Source organism: Eleutherodactylus coqui, chromosome 7 (assembly GCF_035609145.1).
Source record: "Eleutherodactylus coqui strain aEleCoq1 chromosome 7, aEleCoq1.hap1, whole genome shotgun sequence".
Classification (NCBI taxonomy): Eukaryota; Metazoa; Chordata; class Amphibia; order Anura; family Eleutherodactylidae; genus Eleutherodactylus; species Eleutherodactylus coqui.
In genome coordinates this window covers 63833634-63855757 of record NC_089843.1, presented here as the reverse complement: position 1 = coordinate 63855757, position 22124 = coordinate 63833634, and the positions used below count along the sequence as shown (strand labels likewise).

The 22124-nt window shown below is 46.1% G+C and overlaps 1 protein-coding gene across 2 annotated transcripts in view; it reads left to right on the top strand.

Moving 5' to 3' along the window:
* Nucleotides 1-22124, top strand: part of SLC30A9 (solute carrier family 30 member 9) — a 123845-nt gene that overhangs the window by 33495 nt on the left and 68226 nt on the right. For both annotated transcript variants that reach the window (XM_066573140.1, XM_066573139.1), the window contains exons 3-5: nucleotides 11868-11930; nucleotides 15107-15206; nucleotides 21344-21436. In XM_066573140.1, the coding sequence (XP_066429237.1) occupies nucleotides 11868-11930; nucleotides 15107-15206; nucleotides 21344-21436 (256 nt within the window). The remainder of the gene's footprint in view (nucleotides 1-11867; nucleotides 11931-15106; nucleotides 15207-21343; nucleotides 21437-22124) is intronic.

Sequence of the window (22124 nt, the reverse complement as noted above, 5' to 3'; positions counted from 1 at the left end):
TTCACCCCTAGATGAATGCGCTAAGGGGTCTAGTTTTCAAAATTGGGTCATTTGTGGGGGTTCTCCATTGTTTTGGCTGCTCAAGGGTTCTACAGGACAAACAGGGGTATTCCCAAAATTCACTATCACCTATTCACAGGATAGGTGATAAGTCTGATCAGTGGGGAACTCGCTGCTAAGAACCTTACTGATCCAGAGAATGGGTTCCCAAGGAAAATGAATGGAGCGCCGATTGAACATGTGCAGTGATGCGCCATTCATTTCAATGAGGCAGATGGAAATAGCCAAGCACAAGTGTTCGGCTATCCCCATCACTGCCATTGAAGATGAATGAAGTGGCACAGTGTATGCTCAACGCTCTTCCATTCATTCTTTTCCTAACTACGGGGGTACTGTGATCCCGCAGAGAGGGGGAGACAGGAACCCCATCCTTGGGATTGGTGGGATTCTCAGTAGTGAGACTTCTACCTATAAAAGTCAATTTTGGGAATACCCCTTTAAGGCCTTCACAGAAGAGTAGATGCTGCAGCAGGAGGGGCACCAATGTAATTGTAAAATCCCTGGTTTAGAGTGATGGGTTCAACCAGTAGGTTTTCGACAATCATAGAATTCCCATTAAGATCCAAATCAAATTTTTCTTCTTTTCTGCGTATGCTCTACCACAAAGTGGTTAAGATCATTACATTCCAACCACGTCTAGAAATAGTTTAAGGCAACAAACTAGTCACTTATTACAAATCCTGAATATCTAAGCAGCAATACTTGAAGCTCCATCTCCCCCGCGTAAGATTTATAAGACAAAAACATCTGCCATCATTAGCAAAACAAACGGATATTAATTTCCCTGAAATCCATCAGTTGTTTGCATTTTCTGGAAAGTTTTGTTCTTTTTATGTGATGGTTCATGATAAATGTATGTGTTTAGAATTATTCATTGTGTGCTTTCTGTCAGCACGTATTGTCCTGAGCTTGATGAAGAAAAACAAAAACAAAATCAGATTTTCAATCTTCGGCTTTGAAAGAGCCAAGTTTTATGGAGCCAATTCTTCTGCGGCTGTCATATTAACTGATATTAATACCCTGTTTGATTAGCAGTAGACGCGATACGACAGAGGGGTGTTTCTAGAATACATAGATGGAGTCTGGTAGAGGCCTGTGTGTTAGGGCGTTGGCAGATATAATACGGAGTCATGGTAAGGTAGCCGTAGACTCGGGTATTTGGCCAGGGTCAGGAGAAAGTTGCAACATACATTTGTAGGAATGTTGGCTTCCAAATCTTACAAGCTTTGTTTGGATCTGAATGCTTCTCTTTTGAGAAAATGCCTCCAATCACAGTAAAGATCATTGCCGATGAACATTTGCATTATTAGTAAATACTGACCATTTCATTGGTAGAGAATTGTTTTTATAGAGGATCCGATTCTACTCACTGGCTTTATTGAATGAATGGTGCATCTTTTTAAAATTTGAGATGCCGTTATAAAGGTGTTGTCTTGAGTTAGGCTTTTAAAGTCCTCTTCTCTCCACAAGATTGGTGACAGGGGACTGATTGTTGGGGGTCCCAATGGATTTCTGGAATGTGGGTTTTGTGCCCCTTTTCACATGTTTTAATGGAGCAGTGGCTGAGCTGTTGCTCCATTTATCTCTGGGGGAAAAAACTAAAGAGTTACTTCCTGGCCTCCGGCTCCATCAAACCGTTGGCCTACTTCCGCTACATTGGTGACGACAGAATCCTCTGGACCAACTCTAAAGAAGAACGAATAAACTTCCATGAGAGATTCAGTGCATTTCACCCCACTATAAACCTGACCATTGAACTACTCATATACAAAAATCACATTTTTGGATACCACCATAAAACTTTAAAACAACTCAATGCAGACATCCCTATATAAAAAACCTATTGATCGGCCCACATATTTCAGATGGGAAAGTTTTCACCCCAAATGCATCAAAAAGTCTATTGTCTACAGTCAGGCCATTAGATACAACCGGATCTGCTCCAACCCAACAGACTGAGAGGAACATCTATACTATCTTGAAAGGAGATTTTTAAATCAGGGCTACCATGTCACCTCAATTCATGATCAAATTCCCAGAGCCACCAGGATAGCCAGAAATCAGGAGTGCATTACCCTCTGACACACGAAAAGGAACTTATCCCTGTATTGCAAGGGGCTGAAAGACTTGCTCACATGTACGGACCACGGACAGGATACAAATCCCCAACATACAGGACTAGAAGATACCGGGGACATTCACATGTTCCACGTCTGATGTTGTGTACTGATCCTGTGCAGTAAATGTCCATATTGGAGAAACAGGACAAAAACTGAAATCAAGGATGAGGCGTCACCTCCACACAATTAAAGACAGAATTACCTGTGGTTGAGTGTTTACTGCCATGCACACGACATAGAACATATAAACATTACTATATTAAAAGGCAATTTCAAATCCTAACGTCACAGAAGGATTCGGAGGTACAAGTTGATAACAATCTTTAACACTCTTATCACGGTGTCAACATCTCAAGAGGCTTCATGCTACATTGGAGAATGAGAAATCTATAGCAGAGATAACACACAGGCCTGGTGACCCCCCCTAACACCAATTTCCCCAGTCGTCTCCACGACAGCACCAATTGAGATTGCCTCCTCCTGATAGGACAGGAACACACTGAGAGGTTAAAATCTCCCCCCCCTTCCCCACTTTCCTCAGTGTCTTCCTGTCCTGCCAGGAGGCAGGATCTCTGAGAGGAGCTGGTGGAGAAGCCAGCCAGGATTACTTACAGGCGGATCGGAGGGCAGTGGGTCAGCCTGTCCTCCCTTCCAAGCCAGACGACTCCCGGGACGCCACATGGGGTGGTAACCCCCGGGCCAGGTTCCTCCCGCGGCGGCCCATGTGGGGTACAAAGTGGGAGCCTCAGTCCCCCTCGTCCTCCCTGCAGAAGTTACAGCGTCAGGAGCGGAGGGGGCGGGGCTTAGCGCAGGAGCGCGAAAATAAAAAAAAAAAAATAGGAACCTGAGAGAAGCCAGAACAAACCGAAGGCCCATGGATCCCAAAGATCTTACAGCAGGAATACCGGATAGAGCTGGTGTCCCTCCCCAGAAGAAAATTCATTATCACGGGAGGCTCCAAACAACAGTTACGCCTACTAAGGCAAAGAGTTGGGGACCTGCAACAACTAAATGCAATATCCCCTGTACTGCAAAACGAGGAAACCCAGGGCCATTATTCCAGGCTCTTCCTAGTAAGGAAACCCTGTGGGAAACAGCGGATGATAGTGAACCTGAAACCTCTGAACACCTGCATCAGATACAGAAAATTCAAGATGGAGTCCATCTCCTCAACGATAAAGTTGATTCCCAAAGGAGCCTACATGGCATCCATCGATTTAAAGGATGCTTATTTCCACGTACTGGTCCACGAGGGGTCCCGGAAATACCGAAGGTTCGCAGTGGATATGGGCAAAGGAATAGAGCACCATCAATTCAGCTGCCTGCCCTTCGGGATCTCCTCAGCACCCAGAATCTTCACCAAAATTATGGCAGAGGTAGCCGCCTACCTGAGGAAGAAGTCGGTCTTAATAGTACCCTACCTGGACGATATTTTAATAATAGCAGAGTCCAGAGAACTCCTAACGAAACACCTGAGGATAGTGCTAGAACTTCTCCAATCCTTAGGATGGATCATAAACTGGGAAAAATCCAGCCTAGATCCCGACAAACAGAAAACGTTTCTGGGTATAACGCTTGACTCAGAATCGCAATGCTCCTGCCTACCCGAGGAGAAAATACAAAAAATCCGACGGCTAGTCACAACCTTTTTACGGAGACAATTATTCACAATTCGGGAAGCCATGTCTCTCCTGGGAAGCTTGACGTCATGCATTCCAGGAGTGGCATGGGCCCAGGCTCACACCAGAGCCCTGCAAGCCTCAGTCCTATCCACATAGGACAAAAGGCAGTCCTCTCTAGGGACAAGAATGTACATCCCAAGCGCGGTGAAAACATGCCTGCGTTGGTGGACATCCCCAGAGAACCTGCGGAGAGGGGTTCATTGGCTACAAAACCCAGCCACTCACATCACAACGGATGCAAGCGCCTGGGGATGGGGAGTGCATGTGGGGAACCAGTTCTTTCAGGGCCCATGGCCTCAAAGGACAAAAGAACAGTCCTCAAATTACAGGGAACTACAGGCCGTATGGCAGGTCCTACAGCAGTTAGGGAACTCGCTACGGGACCAGCATATAAACATACTGTCAGACAATATCACCGCGGTCGCCCATATACGACACCAAGGGGGCACAAGATCTCCTGCTCTGCAAAACATCACACAGAAAATTTTCCACTGGGCAGAGGGCCGGATCCTCTCGATCACGGCAACCCATTTGAAGGGGACGCTAAACCAAAAAGCGGGCTTTCTCAGCAGGAGGCAAATAGACCCAGGAGAATGGTCTCTCTCCCTGAAAGCATTCAGAACCCTGACCAACCGGTGGGGGACCCCACAATTGAACCTGTTCGCAACCAGGGAAAATGCCAAAGTAAGCAATTTCTTCTCCCTCCGGCCAGGAGATCGTCCGACAGCAGTAGACGCCCTAGGCCAAGACTGGGGAGAGGGGCTGGTGTACGCCTTTCCTCCTATACCGTTGATCCCCAGAGTCTTACAACATTTCAGAACCCAGGTATGCACACTAATCCTGGTGACCCCCTTCTGGCCCAAAAGAAGCTGGTTCGGTCTTATAGCAACATTGAGTGTCCAGGACCCAGTCATCTTCCCTACCTGGACAGATCTTCTATCGCAGGGGCCACTGAACCATCCGAGCCTAGACAAGCTCCACTTAACAGCATGGCTCTTGAGGAATCCTCCCTAAAAGAGAAGGGATTCTCAGAGAGAGTAGTAGAAACGTTAATGTCCAGCAGAAAAAAGACTACCCACCTTATCTACCAGAAAGTTTGGAGAAGGTTTTCCACATGGAGACAGGGAAGGGATCGCGGGGATTCTATCCCGGACATCCCACTAATCTTAGAGTTCTTGCAGGAGGGCCTAGAGATGGGCCTCTCTCCAAGCACCCTGAAGGTCCAGGTCGCAGCCCTTAGCGCTATATGTGACACAAAGTTCGCAGACAACAGATGGGTCAACAGGTTCCTTGCAGCAGCAACTAGATTACGGCCTAGGCCCATAAATCTTTTTCCAGACTGGAACCTTAATTGGGCCCTAAGGGCCATGACAACGGTACCATTCGAGCCGATCGAAGCACTACCCATAAAAATGCTTACTATCAAGACCATTTTCTTAGTAGCCATCACCTCCGCAAGATGGGTTAGCGAGCTGCAGGCCTTGTCCATTTGCCACCCGTTCCTGAAAATCTCGGACACCAAATTAGTATTTAAAACGGACCCGGCGTTGATGCCAAAAGTAGTATCACATTTTCATAGGTCCCAAGACATAATAATCCCCTCATTTTTTAGTAAACCTAAAAACGAGGAAGAAAAAACCCTAAGCTGCCTGGACGTTAGGAGAGCAGTCCTAGGCTACATAGAGGCGACAAGCCACTGGAGGCGGGACGACAACTTGTTCGTCCAGTTCAGTGGTCCAAATAAAGGGAACAAAGCAGCGAAAAGCTCCATAGCCAGGTGGATCCGCCTGGCCATCATAGAGTCCTATAAGGCCGTCGGGAAGGAAATCCCTTTAGCTCTTAAAGCCCATTCTACAAGGGCAGTAGCATCCTCATGGGCCGAACATAGCTCAGCTTCGGTCGAGCAGATATGCAAAGCCGCAGTCTGGAAGAAACCCCACACGTTTGTTAAACACTATAGGGTAAAAGTGCAGCAGGATGAGGACATGGCCTTCGGCCGCAAAGTCCTCTCAGCAGCAATCCCACCCTAGGGAAACTTTAGTTGGTACGTCTCAATTGGTGCTGTCGTGGAGACGACTGGGGAAAAAATAGATTATACCTACCCGATAATCGGGTTTCCAGGAGTCTCCACGACAGCACCCGTACCTTCCCCCCCCTAAATTGATAGAAAAGAAACTATATAATATAATATAAAAAACATATATAATATAATTTTATTTAAAAAAAAAAACCAACCCCGGTTAAGGGAAAAAATTTAAGTTGAGCTCCTACCCCGGCAATTCGTTAGAATCCACTGAGGAAAGTGGGGAAGGGGGGGAGCTTTTAACCTCTCAGTGTGTTCCTGTCCTATCAGGAGGAGGCAATCTCAATTGGTGCTGTCGTGGAGACTCCTGGAAACCCGATTATCGGGTAGGTATAATCTATTTTTTTAGAGACCATAAAACTTTCACAACCCTTAGCAGTGGATTAATTGACCTACTCTTTCACTCATCCTGTTCTCCTATTGTTGTAAGTGCAAACTAATACCAGTGTGTGTGTGTGTGTGTGTGTGTGTGTGTGTCATTTTATATATTCCCTTAAAGGGGTTGTCTCGCGAAAGCAAGTGGGGTTAAGCACTTCTGTATGGCCATATTAATGCACTTTGTAATATACAACGTGCATTAAATATGAGCCATACAGAAGTTATATACTCACCTTCCCTGCGCTGGCGTCCCCGTCTCCATGGTGCTGTCTAATTTCAGCGTCTAATCGCCCGATTAAACGCGCTTGCGCAGAAGGGTCTTCTCCCTTCTGGTCGGTCCGGGCACGAGCGGCGTTCTGGCTCCGCCCCCTTCTACGCGTCATCGTGTAGCTCCGCCCCGTCACGTGTGCCGATTCCAGCCTCGGCAGTATATAACTTCTGTATGGCTCATATTTAATGCACGATGTATATTACAAAGTGCATTAATATGGCCATACAGAAGTGCTTAACCCCACTTGCTTTCGCGGGACAACCCCTTTAAGTGAGAGGAAGAACCCTAAGTAGGTTGGAAAGCTCGCTATGACATGTCTTTTTGTTAGCCATTAAAAGGTATCCTATATACAAAATTACCTTGTCTCTTACTGGGAACAATCACACAGTTAATCCGATGAGGGTGGCAGGCATGGAAAAATGTGTTTTCGCTGGAGTGGCCCTTTAAGAAAAATGCAGCTTTTAAGAAACTGTATAAGGCCTCATGCCCACAGCCATGACTGACTCAGCCAGCGGAATATCGCATCGGAGTCTGTCACAGCGTCCCCCAAAGACCCCATACTCACCTCTCCGGATTTGCAGCTTGAATCCCGTCCGGCAAGCTGGCGTATCGAAAGTATAGCCTGATGGCCGGCTTCCATTGACTACAATGGAAACCAGACGCGTGTTTTTCTGCTGCAATTAGAGCATGCCGCGGTTTCTTTCAGGCTGCGGAATTCCGCGGTAGAACTCTGTAGCATGAACATTGAGCTATTAGGTTCAATAGAACCTAATGGATGCGGCATAACGCCGCGGATTTCCGCGGCGTTTCACGTGGCAGAGATCCAGTCATGGGCATTGGCCCTAAATAATAGCATCTTTACATTCTGTAGGTAAAGCGTTGATTGAACACTTCTATATTTCTGAGTAGGCTGTGTTTCTACGATGAGTGTCCCATAGAGGCCAGTTGTAGGCCATCGCTGACTCCCTCTATTAGGACATTCTAAATGCCAGCCACCATCGTAGCACCTTGGATTATGACACACGCAGGAGGCCATCTATTATCCCCATGATGGCACACAATGTCAAGGTGAGGGTCGGGCAGTGCTGTTTAGTTTTCCATCATGCCAGCAAATCTGAAACCTCTCATGAGCAATAGACACTCGTAATTCAAGGGTACTCTTAATTACGGAAATTGAATCCTGCTCTCTGATTAATTTCTCTATCAATGTCATGCTGATTTAACGCTAATGAACTTTGTTATTCTTCATAGGCATAATTTTTAGTCCTGTCCATATGGTTTTAATTTTTACCAAATAAACAGGAAAATAAGTATACATAATGGACAGAGAAGACGGTAGTTTAGTAGAAGGGAGCTATTCTCTAACACGCATGTCAAGCTCCTATTCACCGAGGGCCACATCAGCCTTATTGTTGCCTTCAAAGGGCCAATTCTAATTGCATAGTAAGGATTATTTCACATGAGCGTATTTGCGCATCATATTACTCGCGCAACACGCAGTGGATAGAATCCAGTGATTTTAATGTGTTTGTTCACATGAGCGTATTTTTCACATGATGTGCAATTGCATGAAAAAATGTGGCACGACCTCTTTTGGTGTGTATTACGCACCGCAATAGGCTATTGAAGTGAATGGGATGGTGCAAATATGCAGTGACTACGCCAGAAACCTGCATATTTGTGCACCATTCCAGCGAGTCTGTCAGTGTTCTTTGTGTGTGCAAATACGCAGTGTATTTGCACATGTAAAAACGCCAGAGCACCTGAAAAACGCAGCCATAAATGATTTTTTGTTGCTAAAATAGAGTGTATTTTTACGGCTGAAATGCACTTATGCCCATGTGAACAAGCCCCAACAGTGACCCGCGTAGGGGCCGCCGTGGTGACAGTGACCCGCGTAGGGGGCCGCCGTGGTGACAGTGACCCGCGTAGGGGCCGCCGTGGTGACAGTGACCCGCGTAGGGGCCGTCGTGGTGACAGTGACCCCCGTAGCACTCTCCTTATTGGTCTCTGGCTGGACAGCATTCCTGCAGGCTTTATTTACAGAGCTATCCTCTGGTGGCAGCAACCACTGCTGAGTCTGTGACCACTGACCTCTCACCTCGGTTACAGTCTCTGCACTGCGCTGTCAAACCAGAGCTGCAGGCGTGGTGAGTAGAAGGCCTTTAAGGGGGTTATCCAGACAGCGCCTGCTGGAATAAACGGGGGTCAGAGCAGCGTTCAACTCCGACCCCAGTGTATCCCAGAATTGTAGGTGCCAGCAGGGGACGAATGGGGAGCGATGGGTATGAGCTCCTTATGTGTTGTCCACGGAGGAGCCTGTTTTAGATACGTTTTATCTCAGACAACCCCTTTAAGTCTTAACTTCAGATTTTGCCTTCTGTGGATAAGATGCATAAATAACGTGGCTTTGACCTGTCTCCTAAAATTGGTTTTGTATGGCCACTCTTTTTTTTTTTTTTTTTCTTTCCTTTTGTTACCTCCACAAAGACCCATGATTAAAATCAATTTGTACTGGTAATTGTCTTAGATTTACAGGAAAGGGGCGGCTATATGGGGATTTGGTCTCTCTACCAAAACTTTGTAAACTTATTTGTTGTTGTTGTTAGCCGTTTAGTCGTTCATGACCCTCGGTGGTCCTAAAGGCTCACTTCCTCCATGTTTTTCGGTTTTGCACTGCTTCTTTCAGTTGTGTGATATCCATGCCAGTATCAGCTCCCACAGTATCGGCCATCGTGTTCTTTGGCCTTTGGCGGACGGGTCTTCATTTACCACTGATCTGTCCAAGCATTATAGATTTTTCTAGCGATCCATGAGCCTGAGCCGGGCCATCTTCGCCTCCAGTGATATATCGGGTCTTATACGGTTCAGGACTTCTCTGTTTCTTACTCTTCCTGTCCGGGGTATATGCAGCAGCTTTCGCCAGCACCGCAGCTCAAACGCATCAATCCTCCTTCTATCAGCTTCTTTCGTGGTCCAGCTTTCCCATCCATACATGGCTGTGGGTAATACAATGGTTTGCACTATCCTGCATTTAGTTGCTATACTGATATCCCTACCTTTCCAGATTTTTTTCCATGTTTAGCATTGCGCTTCACCCCAATATTATCCTACGTTTTATCTCTGGCATAGATTCTTCATCCTGGTCAATTTTTGAGCCAAGGAAGATGAAGTCTCGCACGCATTCTATGGCCTTGTTGTCGAATTTGATTTGAATTTGGCCATTTTTTGCAGTTGTCATAATTTTAGTCTTCTTTAAATTCAGGCAGAGGCCCATTTTTTCACTTTTTGTCTTAAAGGAGATGTCTCGAGGCAGGAGTGGATTTTTTTTTTGCCCAGTCCCCCTAATTAAGCATACATTACTAAGCCCCCCTGTAAATGACTTTTCTAGCTGGTTTGTACTTACCGTTCCAGCGTTTCAGCAACTTATAAAAATTTTCCCAAGATGGCCGCCGGCTCTTTTCCCGTCGCTTTCTGCAGCCCGACGTGCGCGCTCCCGAGACGCTACCAGCTGTGTCTCCCTGACAACCAGACGCCCCGCAGCCGCCGACAGGCCCCTTGGAGTGAACACGGCCGACCAGTCACCCACCGCCAGGCAGCAGGTAACCGGCGCAGCCCCCCCCACCCCCCCGGGCACATCGCAGCGACAGCCCCCCCCATCGCAGCGACAGCCCCCCCCATCGCAGCGGCAGCCCCCCCCCCGGCACAGCGGCAGCCCCCCCCCCGGCGCAGCGGCAGCCCCCCCCCCCCCGGCGCAGCGGCAGCCCCCCCCCCCCCCGGCGCAGCGGCAGCCCCCCCCCCCCCCCGGCGCAGCGGCAGCCCCCCCCCCCCCCCCGGCGCAGCGGCAGCCCCCCCCGGCGCAGCGGCAGCCCCCCCCGGCGCAGCGGCAGCCCCCCCCCCCCCCCGGCGCAGCGGCAGCCCCCCCCCCCCCGGCGCAGCGGCAGCCCCCCCCCCCCTCCGGCGCAGCGGCAGCCCCCCCCATCGCAGCGACAGCCCCCCCCATCGCAGCGGCAGCCCCCCCCCCCGGCGCAGCGGCAGCCCCCCCCCCCGGCGCAGCGGCAGCCCCCCCCCCCCCCCGGCGCAGCGGCAGCCCCCCCCCCCCCGGCGCAGCGGCAGCCCCCCCCCCCCCCCCCCCCCGGCGCAGCGGCAGCCCCCCCCCCCCTCCGGCGCAGCGGCAGCCCCCCCCCCTCCGGCGCAGCGGCAGCCCCCCCCCCCCCCCTCCGGCGCAGCGGCAGCCCCCCCCTCCGGCGCAGCGGCAGCCCCCCCCCCTCCGGCGCAGCGGCAGCCCCCCCCCCCCCCCCGGCGCAGCGGCAGCCCCCCGGCGCAGCGGCAGCCCCCCGGCGCAGCGGCAGCCCCCCGGCGCAGCGGCAGCCCCCCCCGGCGCAGCGGCAGCCCCCCCATCGCAGCGGCAGCCCCCCCTCCCCCCGGCGCAGCGACAGCCCCCCCGGCCCATCACTTACCAGGACGGCGGGACAGCTGGGCGGCTTCTCCGGACAGCTCGGCAGCTCTGCACCTTCCTCTAACAGAGGATGGTACAGAATGGCCGCTCCAGCGCGCTCCCGAGCAGTGACAGCTCGTCTGCGCATGCGCAGAAGAGCTGTAGCGGGGAGCACACTGAAGCGGCTCGTGCTGAAAGGAGAAGAACGGACTGCGCAAGCGCGTCTAAAAAAGCAAGCTGCCAGCGAATTTAGACGGAACCATGGAGACGAGGACGCTAGCAACGGAGCAGGTAAGTGAATAACTTCTGTATGGCTCATATTTAATGCACGATGTATATTACAAAGTGCATTAATATGGCCATACAGAAGTGTATACCCCAACTTGATTTCGCGAGACAACCCCTTTAATCTTCCATATCAGCTGCTGTAGACCGGCTTCTGTTTCTGCAAGCAGAGATGTGTCATCCGCATAACGGAGATTGTTGATGTTTCTGCCACCTGTTTTTACTCGGATTTCCAATTAGGTTCATTTTCCACATGATCACTTCCACATATAGGTTAAACAAGAAGGGTGAGAGGGTGCAGCCCTGTCGGATGCCTTTGCCGAAGCAATCTGTAAACTTGGTTCTGCATAATTGAATTGCTACCGTAAAGATGGAATTATTTCTCTGACTTTAGCATTGATATTTAATTGCCAAAATTAGCTTCACTTTTCTGGTAACTTTATTAAAAACAAATCCTTAAACCTACATGAAATGTAATCCAGTTGGAGAAATTAATGACAAGAGTGTATATTTTGAATAAAGTTTTTAATAAATTTCTTGTCTTCATCAGGATCGGATCCTGGCAAACCTGAACAAAAAATCATTATACCCCCAGATCCCATTCAAGTTAAAGGTTTGTGATTTAGTCTTACTGCATTATCTCTTTTTTTTTTTTTTTTTTTTTTCCTGCATTTTTAGGTTTTTTTTCACATTTGCACTATGACTTGCTGTGTTAATGAATAGAGATGAGCGAGTATACTTGCTAAGTCACATTACTCGAGCGAGTGGTGCCTTAGCCGAGTATCTCCCCGCTCGTCTCAAGATTCGGGGGGCGGGGAGCGGCGGGGGAGAGCGGGGAGGAACGGAGGGGAGATCTCTCCCTCTCTCCTCCCTGCTCCCCGCCGCAACTCACCTGTCACCCGCGCCGGCCCCCGAATCTTTAGAGACGAGCGGGGAGATACTCGGCTAAGGCACAACTCGCTCGAGTAATGTGCCTTAGCGAGGATACTCGCTCATCTCTGTTAATGAAGCCACGATAGCTGTGCTAAATGTGTTTTCTATCCAAACCTAATAAAAAGTTGACCGATTCCAAATATGCCTAATGATGTCTGTCAGGTTTCCATCAAATTTACAGATTTTTGATGGCACTTTTTTTTTTTAAACAGATTTTGATTTTATCTTATTTTTTATTTAAAGGGGTTGTATAAGGATTAGATGTTATCCCCCATTTAGAGGATAAGGGTCAACTTGCTGATCGGTGGGAGTCCCGCCACTGAGACCTGGAGAACGGGGATCCCCCATCTGCCATACTATCGCAATGGAGTGCCGGCCGAGCATGTGCAGTCAGCACTCTATTCATTTCAATGGAGCTGACAGAAGTACCCAAGCGCTTGCCATTCGGCTGTCTCCGCAGTACCATTAAAAATGAATGTAAAGGCAGAGTGCTTGTGCAACCAGCGCACTATTAATTCTCCTCACTGCAGGAGCTTCAGTGAGAATGGGGGACATGTAACTCCCATTCTCGCAATCGACGTGGATCTCAGCGGTGAACATTCCTCACCACCTTCCCCATAAAGCAGCAGTTAACCCCTATCCTGCGGTCTTGTAATTCTGGTTACAACTAGAGATGAGCGAGCATACTCGTCCGAGCTTGATGCTCGTTCGAGTATTAGGGTGCTCGAGATGCTCGTTACTCGAGGCGAGCACCACGCAGTACTCGTCTCGATTAAACAAGCACTGGCCATTGAATTCAATGGAGCCGGCAATACAGCCGGCTCCATTGAAAGCAATGGGCTGCCGGCGATCGCAGGATGAATTGTCGGGAAGGGCTTAAATATATAAGCCCTTCCCTGCAATTCATCCAGAAATGTGTAAAAATAAAAAAAAAATATGCTCACCTTGTCCCGGCAGATGGAGTTCAGCGCGGCCGGCCTGCAGTGGGTGTGAGTCAGACATGCCCCTGATTGGCTCAGCGCTGAGCCAATCAGAGGCAGATCTCACTCACACCCATTCATAAATTCATGAATGGGTGAGTGAGTGTTGCCTCTGATTGGCTCAGCGCAGCTCTCAGCTGAATGACAGCAGTTCAGCACCACAGTGCAGGGGACAGCAGGAGAAGAGGCAGCTGTGCATCAGCTGAAGGGAGGTGAGCATCTATTTGTTTTGTTTTTTAAATCACTTTTGATTCATTTCCAGGGAATGGCTTATATGTAAAGCCCTTCCCTGAAAAAGAATTCAGGTGTGCCAGCAGACCATTGTCTTCAATGAAGTCGCCGGCAGCAGCAGCGGCTCCATTGAAGAGAGTGCCTGCATTTTTATTCTTTTTTACACTAAAATCTTTCTTTTTCAGGTAAGGGCTTATATTTTTAAGCCCTTCCCGAAAATTCATCCCGCGTACGCCCGGCAGCCCATTGCTTTCAAAGGAGCCGGCTGTATTGCCGTCTCCATTGAATTCAATGGGCTAACATCGTTCTTCTCTGCTACAGCTGTTACAGCTGTGGCAGAGGAGAACGATCGTTATGCTGACAGTGGGGGGTCTCACTCTTGCCACTATTGTGGCTTAATAGTGAGACCTCGGAGCCCGAAATGCAGCCCTGCATGTTGCTCCTCGCCTGCCCTATCCATTTCTGTGTTTTTTACATGACTTTGGTGATTTGCTAAGATTTTCACAAATGAAAACCTTAGCGGAGCACCAGTCATATACAAAAATGCTCGAGTCGCCCATTGACTTCAATGGGGTTCGTTACTCGAAACGAACTCTCGAGCATCACTGAAAGTTCGACTCGAGTAACGAGCACTCGAGCATTTTGGTGCTCGCTCATCTCTAGTTACAACCCCTTTTTTAAAATCGATCAGCTGTTTGCTAAGCTGGTTCGCGTGTGCGTTGAGGGGATTCATTTGGGCTGCAGTACCAAACCTGGCCTCTACAGAGAGAATGGATCTGTCTACATTCTGCAGAAATCGACTTGGGGCCGGATCGACTCCGCTGCCAGATGAAATCGACTCTGCTGCCGGATGACATCTTGGCACTTGATGAAACAGCGGGGACCAGAGAAACCTCCAATCCCTGCTGTTTAACTTTTTTAATGTACACAAACAGCAAAACTTTAAACTATATAAACCTGCTGAGCCGGAGAATGTTGTCACATTATTTATTCTGCGTGCTGAACAGCCTGGAAAAAATATTAACAAAACATTGGTGAAATGTTTCTCAAACTCTCCCCCCAAAAATGAATACAAATTATACAGTACATTATATCTACCTCAAAATGATGTCTTAAAGAATACAACTTGCCCCACAAAAAAAACATGCCCTCACATGGCTAGGTCCATGAAAAAATTAGAACGTTCTGCTTGTAAGAATGTGACAACGAAAAAAAATGAAAAATTGGTTGGTCATTAGAGCATAAAATAGGCCTGTCACTAAAGGGTTAAAAACTGGCCAGGACATATGGCAAAATTAATATACAAGGCCTTTAAAGGTTTTACAATCAGTGTGAATTTTAGAGTATTTTCCCGAGAATACACATTGATACATCCTCCGGCAACCCCACCAATCAGCAAAATAAAACCGTCTGAGTTCCCTGCCCAGTAACGTGTACAGATGCCCCATTGAAGGAGCTGCGGCACTGCTGTGCCTGGCACAACCTATTCTCTGATTGATGGGGTCAGAGAAATGGGCAGCAGTGTGCATTCTTGGAAAATGCTCTAAAGAGTTTGGAAGGTTTGGCTGAACTGACCGCTATATGACATGACATGATTACTGTATGTTGTGCAGTTCCCCTTACTTTACTTGTATATTTTTTGCAGTTAAAGCAGTGCTGAAAAAGAGGGACTATGGAAGTACGTACATGAAGAATAACTTCGTCACCGGAATAAGAGCAATGAATGAATTCTGCCTTAAACCCAGGTATTCATATCTTTATCAAATGTTTGCCTACTTTGATAGCTCAACAGAAATCTGTGTCTATTAATAGGAGAATATCATCATAGAGGCATGTCCTATCGTAACATCAGCCTATGGTAATTCTGAAGCGTGGAAATCGGCAACCAGTGCCAAACCGGCTTGCAGCTACCTCATGTGGGCATATCTCTGGGCCGTATGCCGTTTGTGTGTTTCAAGGACAGCACACAACCCCTTTTTATAGCCTATGAAAAAAATTGTTGCATGTCCTATTCTTGTTTGGAAAAGTATAAGACATGCAATGTCCATGCGCTGCTCGATGCTAGTTGTGCATGACTTTCTCAGGCACAACTTGCAATGCAGTCTTCTGAATCAGGTCTTAATGGGGTTATTTGGTTATATAAAACTGGTAGCATATTTTTGGCACAAGCCAAACAGTAGTAGATCGATTGGGGATCTAAAGCTCATTTACACACAAAGACAATCTTTCAAACAATTGAAAGATTGACAGTTCTAGCAATCATTTTGCATAAAGTACTAATGGGCACTAATGCCCATTAGCACTTTATCAGCTTTATTTGCATACAAATGAACCTCCAGCAGCTGTTTACAAATCCCAGCATGTCCTCTGGAATTTGCACTCAGCCGCGTTGTCTTTGCAGGGGCTGCTGCGGGCTGTCAGCTGAATACAATGTAATCGGCTGCTCCCATGGAGAACAACAGTGTGCGGTCCCTGCTATCTCTATCCCGCTGAACAATGGATTTTATGCTCGCCTAAAAATTATCGATCAGCCGAAGAGTGAAAGATGGAAGAGCTTACACGCAGGGATTATCGCTCAAAAGCCATCGTTTGAACGAATTTTGAGTGACAATCGTTGCGTATAAATGGGGCTTAACTCTGAAGATTGCATTTGCTTGTAAATGGGCCTTTAAACGATTGAAAGATTGACAGTTTTAGCTATCATTTTGCCACTTGGACACTAATGTCTATTAGCACTTTATAATCTTCATTAGCTTGTAAATTACCCTCCAGGAGCTGTTTGCAGAGCACAGCGTGTGGTCAGAGCTCTGCACACAGCTCCATTGTTCTGGCACAAGCTGTCAGCTGATTACAATGTCATCTCCGACTCCCAAGCAGAGCACAGTGTGCGGTCAATCTTATCTCTCTCCAGCTGAACGATGTATTTTAAGCTCACTTTAAAATCCTCGTTCAGCCGAAAAGTAAACGATGGTAGCATTTACACGCAACGATTATCACTCATATGCCATCGTTTGAGCGAATTTTGAGAGCTGATTGTTGCGAGTAGATGGGGCTTAATACAATGCACAGCCCCTATCTATGTGTTATAAACAAGGCGTTGGTAGTGCTTTGTATGAGTGATCAGCTGATTAGTGGCTGTGCGGAGAGTCTGAACTCCAATGATTGGAAATTGATGGTCGATTTCAAGAATAGATCATCATCAAATTATTATTATTTTTTTTTTTTAAACTGTATTTTTCTGTGTCCTATTATTAATAAATAAACAATAACCTGTATAGTAAATCACGGGAATAAACAAGGTGAAGACGCAACAGACAAAGAACGCCAGAGTAAACTCAACGGAGAGAAAAAAATGCCATTTGTATGAATATCTTGGCAATCAACTATCTAAGTGACATAATAAGGGTACTTGCAAATACATAATTTTATAAGGACCATGCACGCACAGAGGTGCTCCGCGGAGCCCTCATCACCATATAGCGACACTAAACATCAAACACAAGTTCCAACCTATAAAACTGTATGTACCCTGGAGAACGGTACAAGGCACCTGGGAGTCAATGCTCCACTAGAAATACAACAGGCAAGACAAAAACACGAAGACAAGGAAAAAGCGCAAACCTAAAAAAAAGCCATATCAAGTAATGTGTATCCAGGATATATTTATAGATGGCCAGAGGAATCCTTTCTTCCTGTAATATCCAATATGTATCCCAATTCTCCCATACAGATTCAAATTGGCCCAGTCAATAAATCTGTGAGATACTCCATACTCTATGTGATATCTTTTGTTTGAGACTGTAACTCTCACAGATGGCGGGGCCTGATGTTTCGGTTTATTGCTATTGGGTACCTTGCCACTGTTATATGCATAATCAGTTTGCACAGACCAAGCCTGAAGGGCGGCCCATTGGCTAAGTAAAACAGAGAGTGGAGAGGAATATCGTATCTATCTTCTTTTTTTGGGGGCTGTACTACTTTCAATTCTGTCATGGAATATAAAGTGTTAAGTTTCAGAATGTAATAAGTGTATGTTTCTTACCTTGTATTGGACTATTGGCCCTTAAATAGAAGACTAAAACCTATGCTTTGTAGTGTCGGTAACTAGGATTTTAAGATAAGAAGTCAACAGACAAATTAAATAAGGCTAAGCTGTGTTAACAGAGAAGACACAACTATAGCAGAAATATTGTCTAATACGATAACAATATCCTGACTGCACTGATTTCCATGGCTAAGATGAGCCTTAAGAGCTTTGAGACTATTTGGTAGATGTCAATAAGCCTTATGATCAATAAGTATTTTCACCTATGTAACACTAATCTTTGTACCAAGCAACATTTGGATACGCCCTCGTCTTTCTGTATAAGAGTTGGTAATGTTGATAATAAAGTAGAATTCATTGAGTTCTCATGGAGAAGTGTCTTGACAGAACATGGAGTGATTTCATGCTATTGATAGATAATTGCTAGCAAATCTCCTCATCACGGGCTTCCATATCTACCAATTTGGCACCTGGCAACGAGGTCCTCAGATCGGTACCAGTGTGGTCCGATAACAAATTCTTTTCAAAGATATATAATTTTTTAAATTATCTGCCGCCCTATTCGGACAGCCATAACGTTTTAATTTCTCCATTGACATAGTTGTGTGAGGTCTCATTTTTTGCAGGATGTCCTGTAGTTTCTATTGTTCCCATTTTGAAGTACATATGACTTTTTGAGCACTTTTTATTACATTTTTATTTCTTGCAGACGAAGTGAACAAAAGGCGCAATTTCAACTTTTTTCTTCTCTGATGTTTATGGGGCAGGATAAATAATGTGTTACTTTGATAGGCCGAACTTTTAAGGACGCTGCGATACCAAATATGTGTTTTGGGTTTTATCATTTAGATTCTTTTACTATAAATATGGCAAAAGGTTTTTGTTATGTTTTACTTTTATTACCTTTTTTATTTATTTTTTTTAATAAAACTTTTTAAAACTAATTTTTACATTTGTTCATTAGTTCCAAGAGGGGACAAGAACCTGCGATGCTTTGATCGCTCCTGCAGTATGATGTAATACCATAGCATTACATTATACCGCGTTCTGAGAGTCAATCTATCAAGCCGCACCATAGGCATGGCTTGATAGGCAATCTGCAATGGCAGCCCTGGGGCCTTTCAGAAGGCCGCTCAGCCCCTCCTGCTCTATAACATGATGCATGCAGTTTGGACAGTGTGTTTAAGCTGACATTCCCTTTAAGTGCTTTACTGCACATTGTGAGATGGTCCTCACCAACATAGTCTTCTGACTTGTCTCTGTGTCATATTGGATGAATGGGCCAGTCTTGAGGCTTAATAAACTCTTACTACCCTTTTTTTTTTTTTTCTTTTGCAAATCCTTAGAATAGAAGAGAGAAATATCCGGCACATTTTTTTTCTTTTCATCTGCCACAGGATGGTAGTTTTGTTGCGTTTATGTCCTGGTATTGATAACTACATGTAAAGCTCTGTTCGCATATTGTTTTGTGAACACGTTCAGCATATGCATTTGAAAAGCTTCTGACAAATCAAATGCAATTAAAGAGACCCATACAGCCAGCACTTTTCAAAAAGTGTGCAGTAAAAAAAAAAAAAAAAAAAAGGCTTTTCATTAAAGATACACTATGGAGGATACCCCATCCGTATACCTCCGATGGAATGAAAAATGATGTGAGTAGAGCCTAAAAATAGTTCCTAAGCATGGTGCTACCATTATTTGCATAACACTTGACTATTCTAAAGACCCTTTTACACACCTCGATCATAGCTCAAAATTCGTCCAAACGACCGAAAATGAGCGATCATCGTTACATGTTAAGGTGGGCATTGTGCGCCTTTCATTTGAACAATGGATTTTAGCTCCGCATAAAATCCATCATTCAGCAGCTGAAAGACTGAGAAAATACATTCCATTTGAATGCATTTCACTCATCTTTCAAAAGACTGCATGATACACAATGTACTCCTTGTGTTTTGCTTTGCATACATAATAATTACACTGTGTACTGTGCTGTAGAAAGAAGATTCGGCCGGGACAGAGGAGACCGGCGCTGGATCCAGAGAGGCAAGACCTGTCTTTTATTGCCCATGTCTGTGGGCACGGATGAATTCCGCTGCGGGATTCAGCAGCGGAATCGTACGTGCCCGTGTGCATGAGGCCTAAAATGTTAATGGCCATTAAAGCCATTAACCATTTATGCAAATACATCGCCAAATCTTTCAGCCATTTGAAAGGTTCTTTGCGTGTAAAAGGACCTTAAATCCCAGTGGCTCAGGTAGTAGCACTGCTCTCTTGCAGCACTAGAATTGTTGCTGTCAGTTCGAACCACGGACACAATATTCGTAGAGTTTGAATGCTCTCCCCATGTTGTAGGAGTTTCCTTTGGGTACTCCGCTCTCCCCTCACACCTAGGCCTCTTTCACACGGGCGACAGCGATATCACCGCTACAAAATTGTGGAAATATCGCAGCTTTGTCCTCGTGACTTTGTAATGTCAGCAATGAATTTTTTGTGAAAAATCTTGCATCACTGCTATCCGCAAGATATTTTTTCGCAAGACTGTTTAGCCCTACTCCAAAACTAAGCCCTAGCTACACTCCAAAGAACAAAAAGGGAATAATTGCCTAACAGACTCAGTCCAGGTCCTCCCGAGCTCCGCCGAACATCCTGCAGTCCTTTTTCATCCACAGAAGATTACTTCCTGGTTGCTGGATTCAGAAATCCCGCCTCCATGAAGTGATGGCTCTGATTGGTTCATCCAGCGCTGCATTGATTTTGTGCGTTGTGACAAAAACGAAGGCTCCATAAGGAAACATGGGCTACAAAACATCGCAACAGTATAGAGCATGCCGCCATTTGTTTTTTCCCCGCAAGCTAGCTTCAGAGAAAACGTCACTAATGTGAAGGAACCCATTGGAAAGCATGGGCTTCACATACATGCATTTTCTCGTGCTATCACATCGCAGCAAAATTGCGCGATTTTTGTCGCCTAGGTGAAAGCGACCTTAAAAGAACAAAAAAAATATTGATAGGTTAGTTGGTGTTTTCTGAAAAAAACTTAAATGGACACTAATGTTTCCTAGGACTTCTGCTTATCTAATAGCCTGTGTGTATCATCTATCTTGTAATATACTTGCATTAAACATTGTTTCACCACTGAAAATCACATTTTAGCGATCTCCCTTCCAGCAGCTTTGCAGTCCACCGCCTGTTAGGCATTTGGCTTCTCTAGTAACAGGGACACGGGGACACGGCTAGTTACTACCTGCCACAGAGGGGCAGGCATTCTGATGCTGCCTTGCAGCTGATTGCAATAGGGCTATACAAGGTATGTGTGGGGGAGAGAGTCCCAGCCAGTAAAATACTGGCAAAATGGATTATAGGACCCCCCCCACACACACATCTGTAAGTGAACTGCAAACAGCAGGCCAGCAGAAAAATAGCAAATCCTACATGGAAAACTGAATTGTCAGAGCTCAAACAGCAGCAGCTAATGAAGACTTGGCTGCTCTTAAAGTGTACAGGAGTTTTCAAAAACTTTTCAAGTGTGTGTTCAAAATAGGGAAATGAAGGGATGAAGACTGATGTGAGTGATATTCTCTGTACAGAGATATATTGATGCTTTATTAGCAACAGGAAATAAATAAGCTGGAAGATTTACTCTTGAGCGAGGCAGCAATAAAAATGTGATATTTCAGATGAGCCGGTGCCGGGACTGTACAGAAAGAGAATAAAAACCTGTGTTAAGACATGGGCCGTAAAGATCAGATTAGCCTCGATTTTTAATTATGTTCCATCCGTGAAAAATCCAGTTTATCCGCATTAACCCCATTATTTCTTCCTTTATTACATCAGTGACCTGGAGACACTGCGAAAGATTAGACGAAGAAGTCCACATGACGACACTGAATCATTTACTGTGTTCCTAAGATCAGATGTAGAAGCAAAGTAAGTACATCGTAAAACAACACGGCTTTAATCAACTTTGTGGGTTTTTGTTTTTTTTTTTGTTTTACTAGCCACTCTGTATCTGCTAATTCTAAGTGTTATGAAATGAGGCAGGATAAACAGGTTGGAGATGGAGAAGGAAAAGCAACCAAACAGCCCTCCTCTGAAATTATGACGACATGGTTGAGAATAATGGCACATATCCCAGAAACAAGAGGTTTATTACTCCATTCAGGATGACTTGTGAAGCAAAGTGTATCACACTAACCCCAGTACTGCATCTGGCTCCGTACGGTTGGCATGATTTAAATGCAACAGGTTTCTTGTAAGAAGAGTCCACTTTATACCTTTTGGCTATCAGCTGTTTTTGACAGCTTACAGCCACTGGGAACTGCTGCGATCAGTTAGCCCTGATCGCGGCAGTTAACTGCCTAGATGTCACGGTCAAAGCTGACAGTACATCTAAACAGATAGTGGGAGAGCCCTGCCTGTGCCGCATCAGCACCCATTGGTCGGAAGTGATGGGCTGGTATCGCACCCTGGAGCTGTCATGCATAGATGCCTATCGAGCCCTACCCATGGCAGAGCTCATAGCATGTAAAAAAAAAACATCATGCACTGCAATACTGAAGCATTGCTGTATATAGTTCAAACGATTAAATTCAGTCTCCTGTAGGGACTAGATAAA